Source organism: Somniosus microcephalus, chromosome 1 (assembly GCF_052327205.1).
Source record: "Somniosus microcephalus isolate GS21.2 chromosome 1, FLI_Smic_1.0, whole genome shotgun sequence".
Taxonomy (NCBI): domain Eukaryota; kingdom Metazoa; phylum Chordata; class Chondrichthyes; order Squaliformes; family Somniosidae; genus Somniosus; species Somniosus microcephalus.
The window spans coordinates 94359091-94381742 of NC_140987.1; the positions used below are offsets into that span (position 1 = coordinate 94359091).

At 45.1% G+C, this 22652-nt stretch overlaps 1 protein-coding gene across 3 annotated transcripts in view; it reads left to right on the forward strand.

Moving 5' to 3' along the window:
- Positions 1–22652, forward strand: part of LOC147124236 (spermatogenesis-associated protein 6-like) — a 122098-nt gene that overhangs the window by 24957 nt on the left and 74489 nt on the right. For all 3 annotated transcript variants that reach the window (XM_085984167.1, XM_085984159.1, XM_085984163.1), the window contains exons 5-6: positions 5796–5847; positions 8003–8044. In XM_085984167.1, coding sequence (XP_085840293.1) covers positions 5796–5847; positions 8003–8044 — 94 coding nt within the window. The remainder of the gene's footprint in view (positions 1–5795; positions 5848–8002; positions 8045–22652) is intronic.

The following is a 22652-nucleotide window of genomic DNA, read 5'->3' on the forward strand; positions in this document are numbered from 1 at the left end:
ATCACCAGCCTGGTCGCAACATGTGCTTTATTGTAATGCTCCTGTGCTGTTGTTTGAGACTCTCTGATTGGGGTCCTTGGCCATGAAGCAGGGGATTTGCTTTGTCATCTAGAAGCTATCTGTGGATCTAATTCTCTTCCCTGAAGAGTTCAGGGCGAAGCGAATGATGAAGGCATGATGGCAACTTGCTGCATTTTGGGGCTTGACATGGAGGATGCTTTCATAGTTGTCATACACTATCTTGACATAGAGGGAGCAGAATCTCTTCCTGTTGAGGTAATTAAGTGGGTTTTCTGTGGACACCGTTAATGCAATGTGGGTGCTATCAATTGCACTCTGGTCCTTGGGGAAGCCAGCAACCCCATAAACTGAATGACCCTATCCCTTTGCTAGCTTGCTGTGATACCAAAGCTTATGAGTTGGGCTGCTCTGCTGTAAAGTGCATCAGTGACCTGACAAATGCATGCCTGTGCTGTTCCCTAGCTGATGTTCTGATGTTGCAAATAACCCTGAGGCTGCTTGAAATGGCGCTATGCCATAGAGATTGAGGGCAGTGGTTACCTTCATAGCCATTAAGAGGGCATTGGAGAACAATCAGCAGAAACATAGACTAAATTTATGTGCAACCCATAGAAAGATGCAGTGTTAGCATATTGCACTGATGTGCAACATGTACAAACTTTATGGAACAACAACAGCAACAACTTAATATTTATATAGCCACTTTAATGCAGCAGAACATCCAAAGGTGTTTCACAGTAGTTTAATGACCCAAGCAGGTGCAGAAGAGAAAATTATGGGAAGTGCTCAAAAATGCAGTCAAAGAGATAGGAGGTGAAATTCGGCTGCTTTGTGCCACCCGTTAGCGCCGGTGGGGGGAGGGGGGAGAGAGGGGCACTAAGGGGTTAGCGACTGGACGCAGCAAATTCAGCGACGTCCGCGAACTTCCCTGCCTGTTTACTGCCTCGCCCTCTAGCGCCTCGCAGATTGTGATGTAATAAAGTGCGCAGCGCCCCGTTACCACCCCGGATGTGAAATTGCCTCCCGTCCCCTGCTGTATCGCCGTGCGTCAGCAATGGCAGGAAGAGGAGGCGTTGTCACCTCGGCTGACTGCTTGGGGAGCGCTAATAAAAGGCTGGTTTTCAGGTAGGCCAAACTTTATTCTTTGCACCAGGGCTTGCTGAAAGTTTTCAATGCTTTTTTGCTGCGAGATGTCCAAGCCCTCCACTCTCAGAGTATTTGGGGCTGTAATGGCAGTCATGCAGGTTGCCTGGCAACACAAAATTGAGCAGAAGTATGTTGTGCACCATCATTGGCCCTTCCCTTTAAGCAAGGGAAGCAGCCTCCGATGCCGGTATCTTTGCACTCCACATTGTTCAGCACTCTGCCACTACCGTCCCGCTCTCGGACTTTAGCACCCTAAGAGAAGTGGTTAGCGCTTGTTTAGCGCTCCACTTCCTTCTTGGAGTACCAAAGCTGAATTTCCCGGCAAGAGAGAATCATTAGCGCCTGGCGCTACTTTTTCTACTTTTCAGAAGTTAGCACCCTGAATTTCTAGCCCTTCCATTTTAAGGAGGCTTTTGATGGTGGGGAACAATGTAGTGAGGCAGAAGAATTTAGGGAGAAAATTGCAGCGTTTTCGTCTATGTTCCTAAACTAGGCCATCATACTCCATATTGGCCCATCTGAAGTTATATACTCAGATTTGGTTATGCACCAAGTCAGCTTGAAGCTTGTGGTCACTATTACCTAGCAGTTCAACTTTGTTTAATCCTTGAACAATCCCTGGATCACTTACAAGAATGAAGCCTAGAAAAGAGCATCCTCTCATGCGCTCCTTGATGCACAGCATCAGGAAGCAATCATATACTAGCCCAGATATTCTGATCGCAGGCCTCCTGCGGGCGGAGGACTGCGATCTGGAAAAATCTGCGCCCTTACCTGAGGGCTCCCGGGAGGCGCACAGTTCCGCTGATGGGCCTCTCCAAACTGCCGGTGCGCAGGGCCCACGTATCCCAGAGGCGCAGGTAGTTCACAGCGTCCCTGGGATCACGTGGGCCTTGGGGAGCCAATCAGAGAAGGGAATCTCCCTTCATACATTTGACAGGAAGAGCTGTCAAATATATGAATGGAAATCACCCCCAAAACATAGTAAAACTTCAAATAAATTTTTTAAAAAATCACATTTTTAAAATGACTTGAAATTACATAAATTAACAATTTAAACAAAATTTTTAATTTTTGAAAAAAATAATTGAAGTTTTTAACGAGGCTAAAAATAAACTTACCTTTCTTTAAAGTGTTTTTAAATGATAAATCAGTGGGAATTTTTTTTTTTTACTTTTTTCAACTCTTCAACACAAGAATTGTAAGTGTTTTCTGCGGGCGGAGGGTCCCCAAAAAGCGGAACTATCCGCCTGCAGAGGCCCTTCTCCAGGGCAGCCGGAGGATCTGTCAAGAGCATTCTTGACAGATCGGAAATGCCGGTTTCCAGCGCATGCACAGTGCATGCCTGAAACCGGCATTTCCAATGTCCCTACGAGTGGTACACAGCGCGTACCCACCCGTAGGGTTCGGAATATCTGGCCCACTATATTTCGGGATTCTGGCCCCAAAATTCCATACCACTTTCAACATTATTTTTCTTTTTTATGGCCTGCATGCACTCATTTGAGAACCGTGTTTGAAGCTCCATGTATGTCCGGTGACAGTGCACACTCAGAAGGAATGAGGTTCTCTGAGGAATCATGGATGTCCTGCGACACTTGCTGTACGCATGAAGGCCCTGGAATACAAAAGAAAGGGATATGATTTAGTCATGGCAAAAATCACAATCTTGACAATCATCATACTAAGTCTTCTCATCGTTCAGTTATTGATGAAATAAAGTCAGCATATGTGTGTCAGAGATATTTGTAATTCTGTCACCAGCTATCTGCGAGCTCTCTATCTCTCCATTTCTGACTGAGAGCTGAGAGGCATGCAGATGTGCCACTAAACTCTAGGACGTCCTTCTCTGCAGCTATGAGCTGGACTATTAGTGGCGGCCCACCTCCAGTCCTCTCCCTCTCCCTTGCGTTTTGTGCTCTCTTCCCCTACAAGGGGTGAATAAACAGACCTGTGAGTGAAGGTCAGGTATTCACTTGATGGATGCAGTGCATTCGATGAGGGTGACGATGAGACGGATGCATCGCATCGAATAAGGATTAGGGTGAGTGTCAACGATGGATGGATAAATGGGGAGGTGATGAAGAGCATAGAAAGTGAAAGCTGGATGCTGCTGAAAGTTGAGTGGGTTTGAGGAGTAATGTGATGGAGAACGCTTAACAAGACAGTGAAAGTGGGGGGGTGGTAAAGCACAGGATGTAGTTGAATCAGCAAATGTACCCACTTTTCCTGACCTGGTTAGGTCATTAAACTGTTTCCTACACTGCATCTAAGGCATGGCCACCAAGCTCCTGCTACTCGCCTCTTCAGCTACCTCCAACCATGCCTTCTTGGTGAGAGCCGCAGGTTTCTTCCTCTCATTGCTGGGGAAAAGTACGTTCCTCACTGTGCCCAACAGTAATTCCAGTGCTGCATCATTGAATCTGGGTATTGCCCACCATCCATCCTGAACAGCTCCAATTTCCGTTTGTGCATTGTCCCTTTAAATACAGCTGTGATTGCATCATCCGGGTGCATATCACGCCCGTTGCGCAGCTTGGAGACGCGAAACCCGGAAGTCAAAATTATTTGGTAAAATTGAGTTGAGATCGCAGATTCCAACCGGCTCGGTTGACTTTCAGGTTTCACGCACACAATCCCACCCCCCTGCTTAGAAGCTAATATCGGGACCAAGCTTATTATAATCGGAGTGACTGCTGCCAGTGAACCGGAAGCTGCGCAGAAGCATTCTGCGCATAAATGTCAGGTCCCAAATTTGAAAAAAGTAACATTCACCACCACAGAAGGAGGCGCTGAATTCGGTAAGCACACTCTGCGAGAATACAATAAAATTCTCACAATCTGACAACAACCTCGTTAAATTGTACTGGAAGTTTTAGCAGTTCATTCTGATAAATTAATCACACCGCTGCCACTCTCTCTGTCTTCTCACGTTCCTTCTCTGCCCTCCCTCTCGTTTGCCCCCCCAGTCTCTTTTGTCTAGCACTCCTCTCTCTCTCTCTCTCTACTGTCTCTACTCTTTTTCAATGATCCTGTTCCCAGCCGATTAAATCCTAACATCCTGCGCCTGCATTCTGTTCACCAGCTGTGTGTTCATACCGCAACAGACAGAGGACCTGATAGTGATAAACACACTCCGTGAGAATACAATATAACTCTCACAAGCTGACAACATCCTAATTTCACCTTCAAGTCACATCACAGACCTCACAATACCTGAAATTTCCACCCCTCACCTTTCTCACTAATCTGTGGGATGTCCGGCGAGAACAAGCAAAAAAACCACCGGTACTGCACATGTGCAACTACTTCCAGTTCGTTGGCAGCAGTCGTGTCCTATTGTAATGACCCAGAAATTCGGGTCGGGGGCTTCCCGCGGGTGCAAGCCCCCGACCTGCACTTACCTACCACGCCGGCCGTTGAGCTGTGGGCCCCCGTGGAATTCCAATCCTGGGCCTGCTCCAACTGCCGGCGCACAGTGCTTGCGTATCCCAGGGGTGCAGTTAGTTCGATGCGTCCCCTGGGATCACGTGGGCCATGGGGAGCCAATCGGAGCAGGGAAATGCCCATTCATAAGTTTGACAGGAAGAGCTGTCAAAACTTAGAAATACTACGGGCCCCAAAACATCACTAAATCTTCAAATACATTTTTTAAAAATCACATTTTTTAAATAAACTATAAATTACATGAAATAACTATTTTAAACAATAATTTAAATTTTTGAAAAAAATAATTATTTTCTAACGGGGCTAAAAATAAACTTACCTTTCTTTAAAGTATTTAAAAATAATAAACCTGTGGAAAAAATGTTTTAATTTTAATTAATTCACCACTTACCTTGTAAAAAGCAGGCCTTATGCCTGCTTTTTAAATGTGTAACTTCTGCAGACTTACCCTCCCGGAAAAACCTGGAGAAAAAAACGTAAGTTCGATGCGCATGCGCAGCCTCTCCCGCGCACGCGTTCAAACTCTGAACCCCTTCTTTCAGGGGAACGGAGGTGCCAGTTTCCCGCACATGCACAGTGCATGCAGGAAACCGGCACTTCCGTTGGGCCTACGGGTGAGTACCCCGTGCGTACTCACCCGTGGGGACCCGAATTTCTGGGCAATATATGAAAATGGCACCAGTGGCACGTCAGCTTCAAATTTCCTGGTTTTCTGCTCATTAAGCACAAAGAGTAAGTTAGAAAGAGAAATATAAGGCACAGCTATTTCCAGAATCAACTGAGACTGCTAGAAGTGAGGTGGTTTTGAGCCTGAAGGTTGCTGAAAGTTTGAGTAGCAATTAATGCAGCTGGTAAAAAATTTGGGCTTTTTTTGCATGCAGCCTACAGAAATTTGGATCTACTTCTGACTGCCTCTGGGAGTGTTATACCACCAGGAAACTTTCAAGTAAAATCGGGTGGGGTTAGGATAAAGTTACCCTCTTCATGTTTGTTTCGATCTACACAAGTTCTTGTTATCATATGTTTTTGCATAGAATGATATTTTTCTCTATGGTGTTACTATCTCTGCCGATTACACAATAATTGGTTCCTTTTTTTTGTTTCCACAGCATTGCTTTTTATTAGTTCTTCATTTATAGTCTCTTTGCCACTATTTCATATACCTGCATTCCCTTTAACAGGTGTTTGGGAAAGATATTATTGACCCTGCTGACGTTGCTGCGTTCATGGAATGTATGTACAAAAATCACTGATTCTTTAATAAATGCAGACATTGTATCAAAATATTAATAAAATAGATGGAAAATTTATAACTACTGTTGGTAGTAATTAGTACTTGCAAAAATAAAACATAATTATATTTTACTTAATACAAAAGCAAAATACTATGGGTGTTGGAACTCTGAAATAAAAACGGAACGTGCTGGAAATACTCAGCAGGTCAGGCAGCATCTGTTCTGATGAAAGGTCATCAACCTGAAAAGTTAACTCTGTTTCTCTCTATATTTGCTGCCTGACTCGCTGAGTATTTCCAGCATTTTCTGTTTTTATTTTATATTATATTTAACTTGCAAGATTAACTTCTAATATATTGAAATGTAATAAGTATTATGAAAAGTATTGGCTTGCATTAAGGTGAGCCATTTTCTTTCAAAAGAAAAAACAATTTAAATCTATCTGCAAAATAAGATTAGATAAATCTAAACTGATCACATCTCAATTTGATTTTATTGTTGGCACTCTTGACTTGCAACTCACTCAAAACCTGAGCTTAATTCATCCTCTGCCCCGCCCAAACTGCCAGGTTGACGGTGTGGCCCTATCACCAAATCACACCTTGGTCTCCTCCTACTCCTCTGGTACTTTGAGCACCTCACCTTGTCCAACCCCCCTCACCTCTTTTAAAATCCTCATTGACTACCGCGATTGACTACGAAGATTGAGAGCATCTGTTCAGCTGCCTTTGTTGCTTTCCCCCGGCTCCCTCAGCCCTAGCCCTGAACCCATTTTCCCCCCTAGTTTCTCTCTTATCTTCCCTCATGCCTTTTCCGTGTTTATCTTGACCATGAAACTCACCTTGATCCCATTTCCTGTAAACTGCTGACCATCCAATTTTCCTTCCTGGCCCCCTTGCTAGCTGACATTGTAAAGGTTCCCTCACCTCAGGTATTGTCTCTCCCTTTCATCACAACATAATCTAGAGAAGCAATAGAAAATGTTGTGAAATAACAAAAAGGAGTATTGCAGTTGTCATATTAAGATCTTTATAATAATGTGTAGTTATGGGAGAACATATTGAATAAATAATGGCTACCTAATTAAACGGTCTACTTTTATATTTTTAAAGTGACAATTGTTAAATCTATTGAGTCATTCTAATATTAAGCTGCCCCAACACACAAAACTTACACTATGAACATACGAACAATGATGGATAGGTAAAGACCCTCTGATCCATCAACCCTATTTGACAAAGCCAGTTTTTCCTGTAGTTAGGACTGGTGTACAATTTTTGTACCATTGCACCAATTTAGAAGACGACGACATGGCACAAATCTCCATCAAAGCAGAGCATAATTTTGGATGTCATATCAGTAACTTACATATGTGCCTAATTGGTTGCACACACATCTGGCATGAATTAGTATTGAATCGTACGTAAAGCTACATTACATAATAGTTTTTATTTACACCAAAACTGCACAGCACCATGAAGTTGTACTAAATCATACACATTGTGATAGAGATGTCTGATCATTTGTTATATTAATAGCAGTATTTTAACATGTAAGTGAAGTCAGCTGGCGACATGTTAATGAGGCCTAGGGGTTAAAATTGTCATTGCCTCATTCTGTGCAAGCGGGTGGGAAGTTAGCTTGTCAGCAGTGGAAACCTGCTGCGAGTTAAACTTCACCACGATGTGTTAAACTTGAGAATTAAATCATTAGAAGCTGCAAAGGGCCACACGGTGATATCACGTGAAGCAACCCAAAATCAATTAAAAATAGCGAGGAATATTAATTTTAAACCTACTGCTTAACTGTTTTAAAATATAGATGACACTTCAGTAGGTGGTTTACAGAACAGAATGGGGAGAGCAATGTCATCAATGAAAACATTTTTGTTTGGTTTAGAAAGAAAATCTGCATCATTTTCATCATGATAATTTCATGCATATGTGATGAAATTACGAGTTTTGATATAGCAATAATCTATTGAACTATGCCAACCATGAGATGTATAAACATATAAGGTACAGCACAAATAGGGCAATTGACTATGTTTTGCATTGCTGAAGACAAAAAGGCAATGGTCCTGCAATTTTGAATTAAGTCTGTTTATTTGAATACTAAAACTTTGCTGATGAGGTTTTATTCTTTTCTTTCAGGTGACACTACTAGGTTTGAACTGATCCAATTCAGTCCTTCAGGTATCACCATTTTAAAAAAATACTTCAGCATTTCTTGGTTTTCTGCAAAAGCAATTATAGTTTGTTCACATTTCAAATCTTTTTAGTCCCTGTATATATGCTGACAAAAGTAGGGCAATCACTTTACCATGCTGTACATTTATGACTTGTATTTGTTACTTGTTCTAGCATAATTGTATATTATGTTAGTGTGTGGTTATACCCCTGTCATTTTTTAAATTATTCTTTTTTGCACAAGTGGCATTGTCTATTTCTACAACACCTATGCATACAAAGATCACAAAAGTAAGTACTCCAGTGTGACCATTTCAAGTAATGATCACACTTTGCTTGAAGTGCTTCCTGACATCACTCCTGAACTTGCCTTTTACTAGATTGTATGTAAGTGCCCTTGTGTTATAGTTATGGCTTTAAGTTCAAATAACGATCCAAATTGATGCTTAAAGTCTACTTAGTATTTTATATATCTGAATAGGTTCGCTCTCATTCGCCTCTTTTCTGGGCTGAAGAGTGTGACAGTGTGTGTGTTACAAATTTGGGTCCTGCCTTAGATGTTCTCTTGGGTACAGCAGTGCTGGTCATTCCTGTAAGCACTATGAGTGTCTTATGTTTAGGGTTGAGCCTGTATTGCCCAATATCTAACTATACGATGGCATAATCCATGGAGTATAAAAATAGTAGCCCCTTGTGATCTGAAGTAGATTTTGGGTCTGAGTACCCCTCCCAAGATTTTTGAGGGCAGACCAAGAAAATATTGCTAAGATAAGGCGAGATGTGAACATAGTGCGCCAGTAATGATCGGACTCACTTAGTTAAATCAGTTCAACTCACCTTAGTGTAATAATGCAAAACAATGAACACACTACGCTTTCCCAAATCATAGAATCATAGAATGATACAGCACAGAAGGAAGCTATTCAGTCCATTTGGTAGAGCTATCCAATGAATCCCACTCCCCCGCTCTTTCCCCATAGCCCTGTAATTTTTCCCTTCAAGTATTTATCAAATTCTCTTTTGAATGTTATGATTGAATCTGCTTTCACCGCTCTTTCAGGCACTGCATTCCAGGTCACAAAAACTTGCAGTGTAAAAAACATTTCTTCATGTCGCCTCTGGTTCTTTTGCCAATCACTTTAATCTGTGTCCTCTGGTTACTAACCCTTCGGCCACTGGAAACAATTTGTCCTTATTTACTCTTATCAAAACCATTCATGATTTTTGATCAACTCTAGCAAATCTCCTCTTAGCCGTCTCTGCTCTAAGGAGAACAACCCCAGTTTCTTCGGTCTCTCCACATAACTGAAGTCCCTCATCCCTGGTACTATTCTAGTAAATCTCTTCTGCATCCTCTCCAAGGCCATGACATCCTTCCTAAAGTGTGGTGCCCAGAAATTGAACACAATACTCCAGCTGAGGCCTAACCAGTGTTTTATAAAGGTTTAGCATAACTTCCTTGCTTTTATACTCTATTCCTCGATTAATGAACCCAAGGATCCCATATGCTTTTTTAACAGCCTTCTCAACTTGTCCTGCCACCTTCAAAGATTTGTGTATGTACACCCCCACATCTCTCTGTTCCTGAACCCCCTTTTAGTTCATATTGCCTCTCCTCATTATTCCTACCAAAATGTATTACTTCACACTTCTCTGCATTAAATTTTATCTGCCCTTTTCACCAGTCTGTCTATGTCCTCCTGAAGTCTGTTACTATCTGCCTCGTTGTTTACTGCATTTCCGAGTTTCATATCAGCTGTAAACTTTGAAATTATGCCCTGTATACCTAAGACCATGTCATTAATATATATCAAAAAGAGCAGTGGTCCCAACACCAACCCCTGGGGAACACCACTATATACTTCCTTCCAGTCTGAAAAACAACCATTCACCACTACTCTCTGCTTTCTGTCCCTTAGACAATTTTGTATCCATGCTGCCACTGCCCCTTTAATCCCATGGGCTTTAATGTTGCTAACAAGTCTGTGGTACTTTGTTAAACACCTTTTTGAAAGTCCATTTACACAGCATCAACTGCACTACCCTCATCAACCTTCTCCGTTACTTCATAAAAGAACTCGATCAAGTTAATCAAACACAATTTTCCTTTAACAAGTCCACGCTGACTTTTATTTATTAGCCCATACTTTTCTAAATGCGAATTAATTTTGTCCCGGATTATTGTCTCTAAAAGTTTCCCCACCACCGACATTCGGCTGACTGGCCTGTATTTGTCAGATTTATCCCTCTCCCCTTTTTTAAACGGGTGTAACATTTGCCATCCTCCAGTTCTCTGGCACCACCCCCAAATCCAAGGAGGATTGAAAGATTGTGGCCAGAGCTTCAGCAATCAGTGGGTCCTCTTACTTTCTAAACTACTAAGTCAGATATTGACATTTGATTTGCTTTGCTACTGCCATACAGAAGAAAGAAAGAAGACCTACAGTACTAAGTCAGGCAAAAGTTTGTCCTCGCAGTTTTCTCTTTAAAAACCTGACTAATAGTGTGTGTTTCTGTCTTTGTTTTCATCTCTGTGCTCACAACCTGAAGGGTGGGCCAATGCCAGACAACCTCTGCTGAGTGCCTGGGACCAGACAATGCATGTGAGGTGTTTCATGATTACTGAGACAGGCTAATGAATTGCTTTTTGTTTACAGTCTTTCTTGATATTTGTTCTCGGGATATGCAATACTGGCAAGGCTCCATTTATTGCCTATTCCTAATTTCCCAATTTTCCTGAGAAGGTGGTGGTGGACCTTCTTCTTGAATTGTTGCAGTCCTTGTGGTGATGGTCCTTCCATAATGATGTTTGGTAGGGAATTCCAGGATATTAACCCAGTGTCAATGAAGGAATGGTGATATATATCCGATTCAGGATGGAATGTGAGTTGGAGGGGAATTTGGAGATGATGCTGTTCTCATGATCTTGTTGCTCCTGTTCTCATAAGAACATAAGAAGCAGGAGTAGGCCAATCGGCCCCTCGAGCCTGCTCCGCCACTCAATAAGATTGTGGCTGATCCAATCTTGGCCTCAACACCACTTTCCCGCTCTCTCCCCATACCCCTTGACTCCCTTGTAGTTCAAATGTCTGTCAATCTCCGCCTTGAATATATTCAATAACTCCGCCTCCACAGCTCTCTGGGGGAGAGAATTCCAAAGATTCACGATCCTCTGAGAGAAGAAATTCCTCCTCATCTCTGTCTTAAATGGGCGGCCCCTTATTCTGAAACTATGCCCCTTAGATCTAGATACCCCTCAGTAGGGGAAACATCCTCTCGGCATCCACCCTGTCACTCCCCCTCAGAATCTTATATGTTTCAATAAGATCACCTCTCATTCTTCTAAACTCCAATGAGTATAGGCCCAACCTGCTCAACCTTTCCTCATATGTCAACCCCTTCATCCCAGGAATCAACCTAGTGAACCTCCTCTGTACTGCATCCAATGCAAGTATTTCCTTCCTTAAATATGGAGACGACAACTGTACGCAGTACTCCAGGTGCGGTCTCGCCAGCGCCCTGTAAAGTTGCATCAAAACTTCCCTACTTTTATACTCCATGCCCCTTGCAATAAAGGCCAACATTCCATTAGCCTTCCTAATTACTTGCTGTACCTGCATGCTAACTTTTTGTGTTTCATGTACTAGGACCCCCAGATCCCTTTGTACCGCAGCATTTTGTAGTCTCACTCCATTTAAATAATAATTTGCTTTTTCATTTTTCCTTCCAAAGTGGATAACTTCACATTTTCCCACATTATACTCTATCTGCCAAATTTTTGCCCACTCACTTAGCCTATCTATATCCCTTTGCAGACTCTTTGGGCTGGATTTTCATTCAGGAGTCGGGTTGGAGGCGGGACTACAACTTTCGGGGTTGTAGTCCTGCCTCCATCAAGATGTAGCCAGTCCACGCGATTTTAACTTGATTGACCTTGTTGAACCCGCCCAGCGGGCTCAGCAGGCCAATTAAGGGCCACCTGGCAACAGGTGACGTCACAGACTGACATTTCATCTGTCAAGACGTTTTGACAGATGAAATATCAGTGTTTCACAGCTGTTTGAAGCTGTCAAACACTGACGGTCTTGCTTCTAACATGAGTCCTTCCCCACAGACTCAGTTAGAAATCTCTCCTGCACAGAAAGCTGCAGGCTGTCACTTTTGACAGTTCGCGGCCATTCTGCTTTCTGTGCCGGTGAGATGAGGGACTCCCCGAACCTAAAGGAAGGAAGGCTGAAAAGGTAAGAAAAGGTAATTTACACTTCTTTAATCACTTTAGACACACCAAACACACTTACCTTTCCACTCATGCACACATCACTCACCTGAACACCGACATCTCGACCCCTTCAACCCGACGGCCCGACTCCTCCAACTTGGCGTGGTTTGGAGCTGTTGGGAATCCCACAGTTCAAGCTTCAAAATAGGGATTAGGCTAAAAACTGCCTGTTAACTACCTGTTAACAGGCAGTTAGTTGGTACTAATCCCTTCCTGCCTCGGGGAGGCGGGTCCCAGTGCGGGGCGGGTACCCGACTCCTTTGAAGGGTTGGGGGCGGGATGGTGTCGGGACCCCTGATTTCGGGAATTTAACCCCCCGCACGCCTCCAATCCCGACTCCACGGCACACTGAAAATCGAGCCCTTTGTGTCCTCCTCACAACTTGCTAACCCACCTATCTTTGTATCATCAGCAAATTTGGCTAAAGAACACTCGGTCCCTTCATCCAAGTCATTAATATAGATTGTAAATAGTTGAGGCCCCATCACTGATCCCTGTGGCACCCCACTAGTTACTGATTGCCAACTGGAAAATGACCCATTTATCCCGACTCTGTTTTCTGTTAGTTAGCCAATCCCCTATCCATGCCAATATATTACCCCCAACCCCGTGCACTCTTATCTTGTGCAGTAACCTTTTATGTGGCACCTTATCGAATGCCTTCTGGAAATCCAAGTACACTACATCTACTGGTTCCCCTTTATCCACCCTGTTTGTTACATCCTCAAAGAACTCTAGCAAATTTGTCAAACACGACTTGACAAATCTCAGTGCTAGAGGTCACAGGGGAAGGAGGTGTTGTTGAAGTAAACCTGGTGAGTTGCTGCAATCATGTAGATCATACTCACCATTCCCACAATGCGCTAGTGATGAAGGGAGTGGATATTGTGGCTAATCACAGGGGCACCAATCAAGTAAACTGCTGTATCCTGGATGGTGTCCAACTTTCTCAATGCTTTTGCAGCTGTATCTATCCAGGCGAGTGGTGAGCATTTCATCACATCCCTGACTTGAGCCTTGTAAATAGTGGCAAGGCTTTGAGGAATCAGGAAGTGTGCCACCCATCACGGAATATTCAGCTTCTGCACTGCTCTTGTAGTCACGGTGTTATTATGGCTGGGCCAGTTACCTCTGGTCAATGGCAATCCCCAAGATGATGTTGATGGTAGACTAGGTGTTGGTGCTGTCACTGTAGGTGAGGAAGAGATGGCTGGGCTTTCTCTTGTTCAAAATAGTCATTACCTGGCACTTATGTGAAGTAAATGTTACTTGTTACTTTTCAGCCATCGTCTGGATGTTAACCTGATCTTGCTGAATGTTGGCATGGACTACTTTATTATCAGAAGAGCTATGAATGGAGCGGAACAATGTGGAGTTGTCAGTGAGCATCCTCACTCTTGACCTTATGTTGGAGGAAAGATTTTTGTTGTAGCAGCTAAAGTTGGCTGGGCTGAAGACGCTTTTTGAAGGAATTCATGCAGTGATGTTTTGGGGCTGCAGTGATTGGTCCCTGGAAATCACAACCATCTTCCTCTGTCAGTATGACTCCAGCCGCTGAAGGATCTCCCCTTTCACCCCCATTGACCTGAGTTTTGTTAGGACTCATTCCAATGCTGTCCAGGGCAGATTACTTCTATCTATCTTCCGGCGTTCAGCTCTTGCATCCATGTCTAGATCTTGGCTGTGATGAAGTTAGGAGTCAAGCGGTTCTGGCAGAGCCCAAACTGAGCAGGTAATTGATGAGTAGGTGTCATATGGCACTATTGATGACTCTATCAATTTACTGCTAGAACTTGAACTAATGACTTCTAAAACAACAACAACTTGCATTTATATAGCACCTTTAACGTAGTAAAACGTCCCTAGGCGCTTCACAGGAGCGTTATCAAACAAAATTTGAAACCAAGCCACATAAGGACAGGTAACCAAAAGCTTGGTCAAAGAGGTAGGTTTTAGCGAGTGTCTTAAAAGCAGAGTGAGGTAGAGAGGTGAAGGGGTTTACGGAGGGAATTTCAGATCTTAGGGCCGAGGCAGCTAAAGGCACGGCTACCAATGGTGGAGTGATTAAAATCGGGGATGAATAATGTAGAGATCTCGGAGGGTTGTAGGACTGGAGGAGGTTACAGAATTGGAGGGGTGAGGGGGCGAGGCCATGGAGGGATTTATAAACAAGGATGAGAATTTTGAAATTAAAGCGTTGCTGGACCAGGAGCCAATGTAGGTCAGTGATGGGTGAACGGGACTTGGTACGAGTTAGGATGTAGGGCAGCAGGGTTTTGGATGAGTTCAAGTTTATGGAGAATGGAAGATGGGACGCTGGCCAGGAGAGCATTGGAATAGTCATGTCTGGAGGTAACAAAGGCATGGATGAGGGTTTCAGTGCAGATGAGCTGCAGTAGGTGTGGAGACTGACGATGTTATAGAGGTGGAAGTAGGCAGTTTTGGTGATGGAGCAGATATATGGCTGTAAGCTCATCTCGGGGTCAAATAGGTTGTGGATGGTCTTGTTCAGCCTCAGGCAGTGGCCAGGGAGAAAGATGGAGTCGGCGGCTAGGGAACGGAGTTTGTGGCGGGGACTGAAGACAATGGCCTAGAAATTCAGTATCGCCACGTTTGGGGCGCTATAGTTGAGCGTGCGCTAAATTTAGCGCCTGGCGCAAATTATCGCCACCTTCAGCGAAATTGACTTGCTTCGCCCCAAGAGGTTTTGGTGCGCTAAATCAGGAGCTGCATGACTATCCTAAGGCGCTAAGCCGGAGAGGCGAGGCGCTACCACCAAGGGCGGGCGTAGCGCAGGTGCGGCCAGTTAGTGATTGCTGGCAGACACGCTGGCGCCGGTCACCTCTTAAAAGGGGAGGGTCGATTTGGCTTGCAGCCACGCCCTGCACATTGGAGCCCTGATTCTCGGCCTGGACAGACCTGCTGCGACATTGTTACGCCTACGACCATGGAGAAGGCCAGGGAGCGAGCGCAGTGGTTCAGTGAGGGGGCGCTGAAGGTTCTGGTTGGCGCAGTGGAGCGCAGGCGAGCTATCCTCTTTCCGGACAATGGCAGGAGGCCGCTGCCCAACGAATACTGAAAAGCTTGGAGGGAGGTGGCACACACAGTGACCTCCAGCAGCATGGTATCTAGGACCCTGACGCAATGCAGGAAGAAGTTCAACGACCTCACTCGGGTTGTCAGGGTGAGTACCCTTTCCAGTATCCTCTTCATCCCTGCATGTGCACCTCACTTTATGGCCAAAGGGTCCTGAAAGCCCCAATGCCCAGCCCTCATCCAACACCTATGGGCCTCTCATGAAACTCACATGCACATTCACCACTTTACACACTGTAAGGGCTATTCGACCATGGGAGGCAGTGCAGCCAAGATCAGGGCTTCACACTGTACTGAGAGCCCGTCCTTTCTCTTGCAGGGCAAGCTGGCGCACAATAGGAGGCAGCAGCAACGGACCGGGGGAGGCCGTCCTGAACTTAAAGACCTCAGCGATCTGGAGCAGTGAGTGGAACGGATTATGGCAGGCCGGCTGATTGGCCCCGTCGCCACTGGAGATGCCAACCCCGTTCTGGACAGCAATGGTAAGGTCATCACCTTTTTGACCTCTCTTTTTCCACTTGTGCCTCACACCAGCATCCTTTGCCACTATCGAACCAATGCAGTGCATTGCAGCACTCGTGCCTCCCTCACTGCCGCCCTGTCCTCACGCTAAAGCAACTCTTGTACCTCCTTGCTTTCAGATGCTGGCCCTCAAGCTGCCACTGTGAGTGATTCGGAAGGCGAGGAGGAGGAAGAGGAAGCCGGAACATCAGTGCCACCCTCAGCCGAGGCAGCCCATGGCCATAATGGGGACATGTCTTCCCTGGAGGGGAGCAGGGGGGAGGGGTCTGAGGAGGGTGAAGCTCCGGGGCCCAGCGGGCTGCAGCAACATGGGGGGGAGGGTAGGGAAGCTCGGTGGCCTTCTCCCCAGAGGGAGAGTGTGGCCTCCAGTCTGTAATGATCAGTAACATGTCATTCCAGAATGGTACACTAGGTGGAGCTGTATGTTTAGTAGTGGGCTACCCACAAGGCAGTAGTCAAGATGGATGCCGGTACACTAGTCCACATGGCTGAATAAATGACTAGCTCAAGCTAGCTGTTCATAATGAAAACGTCTATTTATTTATGAACATAACGTGGTACCAGGATTGGTAATATCTGCTGAATATTGTGAAACGCGACATGGAGAATTTGAAGCCACCGGAGGGTTTGAAACTCACGGGGAATGTCGACTGCAATTGGCGGACTTTCAAACAACAATGTAGCCTGATCCTGCTCCTATTTCGTGTGTCTAATTCTGTTAGATTCAGGAGATGGTTCAATGATAGTAGATTGGCGGTTAGGATCAGATCAGCCATGATCTTATTGAATGGCGGAGCAGGCTCGAGGGGCCGATTGGCCTACTCCTGCTCCTATTTCTTATGTTCTTATGTTCTAACAATTCGAACTCTACATTGCTGCCATCGGGTTCGGTACGAAGCCAGACGCAAGGAAAATAGCATTACTGCTCACGGTTGCAGGCCCGCAGGCGATAAAGGTATTTAATACGTTTGTATTTGATCAAGACGAGGACAGAGAGAAAATGGACGATGTGCTAAAGAAGTTTGATACACATTGTTCTCCCAAAAAGAACGAGACCTATGAGAGGTACGTGTTCCATTCACGGACACAGCAGCAAAATGAGACTTTTGATAGCTTTGTGACCGATCTGAAACTGAAAGCACAGACATGTAATTTCTCTGAACTGAAATCATCCATGATTCGTGACCAGATTGTGTTTGGTATTCATGATAAGAAAGTCAGGGAACGTTTGTTGAGAGAAACCGAACTAACATTGGAGGATTCTGTGAAAATATGCCATGCCAGTGAGCTAGCTCAACAGCACGCAAAGACTTTCAGTGAAATTAATAATAATGCGACTGTAGTAAGTGATAGTGCTGCTGTCGCTGCTGTGTCCTACAAGGGGAAGAAACGTGGGCAGAACAGAAATGCAAAGCAATCGGAGGATGGAATTTTTAATTGTAAACGCTGTGGTTACCAGCACCAGTCAAGACAATGCCCAGCGTTTGGAAAAATGTGCACAAAATGTAATGGAAAGAATCACTTTGCCAAATAATGCTTCTCAAAAGTAAAAACAAAGAAAGGGCAACAAGTCAATGTGATTGAGGACACTGATTTAAATGAGGCATTTTTTGTAGGAATGGTGTCATGTGACAATATAGAAAAGGATACAGAAAATGTGCAGCCCTCAGGAATGGACAATGCTGAACATAAAGTTAATGCAGTAAAAGAGGACAAATGGATGATGCCACTGCAGTTAAATGGAGCATTAGTTACATTGAAACTAGACACTGGGGCAAAAGCAAACTTAATCAGTATGAGTGACATTAAAAATATGAAAGAAAAGCCCAAAATACAGAAAAAGTCAGTACTACTGAAGAACTATAATGGACAGAAAATAGATAGCTTAGGTGTATGCACACTTAAAGTGACAGTCAAAGACAAAGTGCATCATCTCATATTTTCTGTTGTGGCTGAAGGACTTGATTCACTACTAGGTGACAAAGCTTGTGAGGACTTAGAACTGGTCAAGAGAGTCTACCGTATAAACTGTGCCATAAGCAAACCAGATGACTCAGTGGATTCTGTAGTGAGTAATTTCCAGGATGTGTTTAAAGGATTTGGAGTTCTACCATTCACTTACAAGATCCAGCTAAAGGAGGATGCTCAGCCAGTGGTACATGCTCCATGGAGAGTTCCAGCACCCCTGCGTGACTGGCTGAAGAAAGAACTGGACAGAATGACCACACTAGGAGTCATCAGGAAAGTTGAAGAGCCAACAGACTGGGTTAACTCCATGGTATGTGTAAAGAAAAATAACAATGATCTAAGAGTATGCATGGATCCCAAGGACTTAAATGCAAACATAAAACGTGAACACTACCAGATTCTCAAGCGAGAAGAAATCACCAGTGAAATGTCAGGTGCCAGATACTTCACAAAGCTCGATGCCTCACAAGGATTTTGGCAACTAAAACTGGATGAAGAGAGCACCAAATACTGTACCTTCAACACACCATTTGGCAGGTATTGTTTCCTCAGAATGCCTTTCGGGATAATATCTGCATCTGAAATCTTTCATAGAGCGATGGAACACATAATTGAAGGTCTGGAAGGAGTTCGGGTCTATGTTGATGACATCATCATCTGGGGCTCCACACTGAAAGAACACAATGAGAGACTGACTAAAGTGCTACAGAGCATACGCCGGAATGGACAGAAGCTCAACGAAGCCAAGTGTCAGTTTGGCGTCCAGGAAGTCACTTCCCTAGGAGATAATCTATCTGGTAAAGGAATAGAGCCAGATATGGAAAAAGTAAACGCCATACTCAAAATGCCCCGACCCACTGACAAAAAAGGAGTGCTATGCATCATGGAGATGATAAACTTCATTGGAAAGTTCATTCCTAACTTGTCAGCCAAGACAGCCTGTCTGCGAGACCTGCTACATAAAACAAATGAGTTCGCATGGACAGAAAGACATGAACAAGAGTGGATGAACCTCAAAACAGTGCTGACAACCACACCTGTACTCACCTTCTTTGACCCAACAAAGAGAATCAAAGTGTCAACGGATGCATCAAAAGATGGCCTAGGCGCGGTCTTGTTACAAGCAGAGGGTGAAGATTGGAATCCTGTTGCCTATGCCTCCAGGTCTATGACTGATTCTGAGTGTCGATACCCCCAGATTGAAAAGGAATGTCTAGGCTTGGTAGTTGGACTAGAAAAGTTCCATGGCTACATATATGGACTTCCCACCTTCACAGTTGAGACAGACCACTGCCCACTGGTTGCCATCATAAAAAAAAACCTGAATGAGATGTCTCCAAGGATTCAACGACTCATGATGAAGCTGCAAAGATATGACTTTGAACTGATCTACACACCAGGCAAACACATATTGTGGGTGCTTGGGATAGTGCATCTGCTAACACCGAGTCATGTGAGCTCTACTGAGGAAGACGTGGATGTTCATGTGAGTATGGTCACTGCTGCGCTGCCCGTGTCAGACACAAAATCAAAGCAAATAGCAGAAGAAACAGTAAAAGATAGTGTTACAAACATTAATAGAGAACATTCATCATGGTTGGCCAAAAGGTTCCTGTCCAAAGTACTATCACATAAGGTCAGAGTTGAGTGTCGCAAGTGGACTATTACTAAAACAGAACAGAATAGTCATTCCACAGGCTCTACATCAAGACATGCTCAAAAGGATTCATGAGGGACACCTCGGAATTGAAAAATGCAAAAGGAGAGCAAGAGACACTGTTTATTGGCCTGGCATAAATAAGGACATTGCGAACATGATAGGCGAATGTGAGACATGTCAGAAACACCAAACAAACAAGCAAAGGAACCAATGATAATAGCTGACTTACCAACAGCACCATGGCAAAAGGTTGGTATGGACCTCTTTCATTTGAATGGTAAAGACTATCTAATAGCGATTGACCACTATTCTAACTATCCTGAGATGGCGCTGCTCTCAAGCACATCAGCAAGCAGTGTCATAATGCATGTTAAATCCATCTTCGCCAGACATGGAATTCCCAGGATTGCCGTTAGCGACAATGGTCTGTGCTTCAACTGTAAGGAGTGGCAACAGTTTGCAGCACATTATGACTTTCAACACATCACATCCAGTCCTCTGTATGCTCAGTCGAATGGTAAGGCAGAGAAAGGTGTTCAAGTTCTCAAACAGCTACTGAAGAAAGCAACAGAAAGCAAGTCTGATCCTTATCTCGCCCTGCTGAGCTACCGAGCCTCCCCTTTAGACTCTGGTTCTTCACCTGCTGAACTCCTAATGGGTCGCAAGTTGCGCACCATGCTACCCTGCTGTGCAAAAGAAAAGCAGAGTAAGGAACTGAGACAGAGACTTCAACTGCTGAAACAGAAATCACACTATGACAAGTCATCCAAAACTCTGAAACCATTGACAAGGGATGATGTTGTCAGGATTGAGGATCTAAATGCATGGAACAGGAAAGCTACAGTTCTTGATGAAGTCGGACCAAGGTCATACACTGTTAGAACTGAGGAAGGACAGATTCTCAGGTGGAATCGCCGTTCCCTCCTGAAAACACAAGAAACTATCCAAGAGCAAATCGATGACAATGCCGCAACTGAATCTTGTCACTCACCACCAGAACAATCTAACACAAACACACATACAGGCTCTCATGAAAACACATCAGACTTACCTGTGCTGAGAAGATCCACACGTGAAGTAAAAAAGCCTGATAGACTTAATCTTTGAGTACAAAGAAAACTATAATAAAAGAATGAAAAGCTTAGAGTTCATAAAGTAAAGCTTTGAAAATGTGTTGACTGTTGTGAAGATGTTTATGTCGTTATGATTGATTGATATGATTTTGTTTAACCTCTAAGGAAGGGGGATGTAATGATCAGTAACATGTCATTCTAGAATGGTACACTAGGTGGAGCTGTATGTTTAGTAGTGGGCTACCCACAAGGCAGTAGTCAAGATGGATGCCGGTACACTAGTCCACATGGCTGAATAAATGACTAGCTCAAGCTAGCTGTTCATAATGAAAACGTCTATTTATTTATGAACATAACACAGTCCTGCTACAGCGAGCGCAGAGGAGGTGCGGCTCCTTGCTGAAATGGGCGCCCAGGCGGAGCACAGGCACACTGAGCTCATGGCTGCAGTGGCAAGGATGCCTGACTCCATAGAGTCACTGGCGAGTGTACAGGAATTCGGGACAGCACAGGCAAGGAGTCTGCAGGACTTCGGTGCAGCACAGGCGGCTTCCAGCCAAGTGCTTAGTCGTGCCATGCAGTCACTGGCTGGTCTGATGCAGACACAGATCAGGGCCACACGAGCACTAACTGCTGCCACCCTTGCTGGATCGGGCAGGATTCGCTGGGGCCCTCGCCGCGCTGCAGCAGGCCAGCAGTCTGTGCTTCAGCAGATTGCTGCGCATGCTTTAGTGCTGCCCCGTGCGAGTGCCAGTGTCTCGTCCGACCAGGGAGTGCCTGTACTCTGTCAGGTTGGCAGCATTCATGCTGCCAACACTGTCACTCCTCCACTGCAGCTGCCACCACCCGTAGGACAGACTGCTGCCGCCAAGCAGAGTTGGAGCAGTCAGCAGCCGGGCCCTCCAGGCCCAGAGCTGGTCCAGGCTGTCCCCCCAAGGGCATCTGCTGACTCACTATCTGACACTCAGCAGCCTTCCCCCAGCCTTGCTGCAGCCACTGGGGTCCCATTGCGGAGGAGCTGCAGGGTGGGAAGGGGCCAATCTCGCAAGCGAGGCAGATCACCCTCGCAGGCCAAAAAGTAGGAGGTGTGGCAAAATGCTGTTTTTTTTTGTGAAGGCCGAGGATCATGGTCATTTTTGGTTAACTCTTTTGTTCATTGTCTCCAGGTTGTGAGAGCCAGTTATGTGTCTGACTTTTTTGGGGGGTTTCTCTGTATTTGTTTGTCATGCGGGAAGGGCACAGAGTTTGCTAAATAAATAATTGTCTTTATTCAGATTGTGCATGTTTGCACTTTGAACTATTTGTTGCCTTGACCGGCTCAGGGTTTGCGGACCGGTTCCATTCATGTTCTTTCAATAGCACAAGCCATTCCCTCAGAGGGGGCCTAGAACCGACTTGCAGTAAGTCACTGATGGACGGCCCTTGCACTTTGTGCCTCCCTCCCGTCTTGATGCTCCTCCTCCTCCTCTGGTGGTCCTCCAATGTCTGCTGGCAGTGGCTGAGTCCTGAGGCTAGCCAGGTTGTGCAGCATGCAGCACACTACAACGAAATGGGAGACTCGCTCAGGCAAGTACTGAAGGGCTCCCCGGAATGGTCCAGACAGCGGAACCGTTGCTTTAGCACGCCGATTGTGTGCTCAATGATGTTCCTGGTCGCTTGATGGCTGTCATTGTATCGCTCTTCAGCAGGGGTGCTGGGCGTACGGAGCGGGGTCATCAGCCAGGTGCACAGAGGATAGCCCTTGTCCCCGAGAAGCCAGCCTCCTGGGTGAGCCGGGGCTTCGCTAAGGTCTGCCACAGAAGTCTGGCGCAGGATGAAGGCATCGTGGCTGCTGCCTGGAAAGCGGGCATTGACAGCTAGTATCAGCTGTCTGTGGTCACACACCAACTGCACGTTCAACGAATGGAACCCCTTCCGGTTGCGGTAATCTTCGGCATTCTCTAGAGGCGCCCGCAAAGCCACATGCGTGCAGTCAATGGCGCCCTGGACCATGGGGAAGCCCGCTATTCTTGCAAA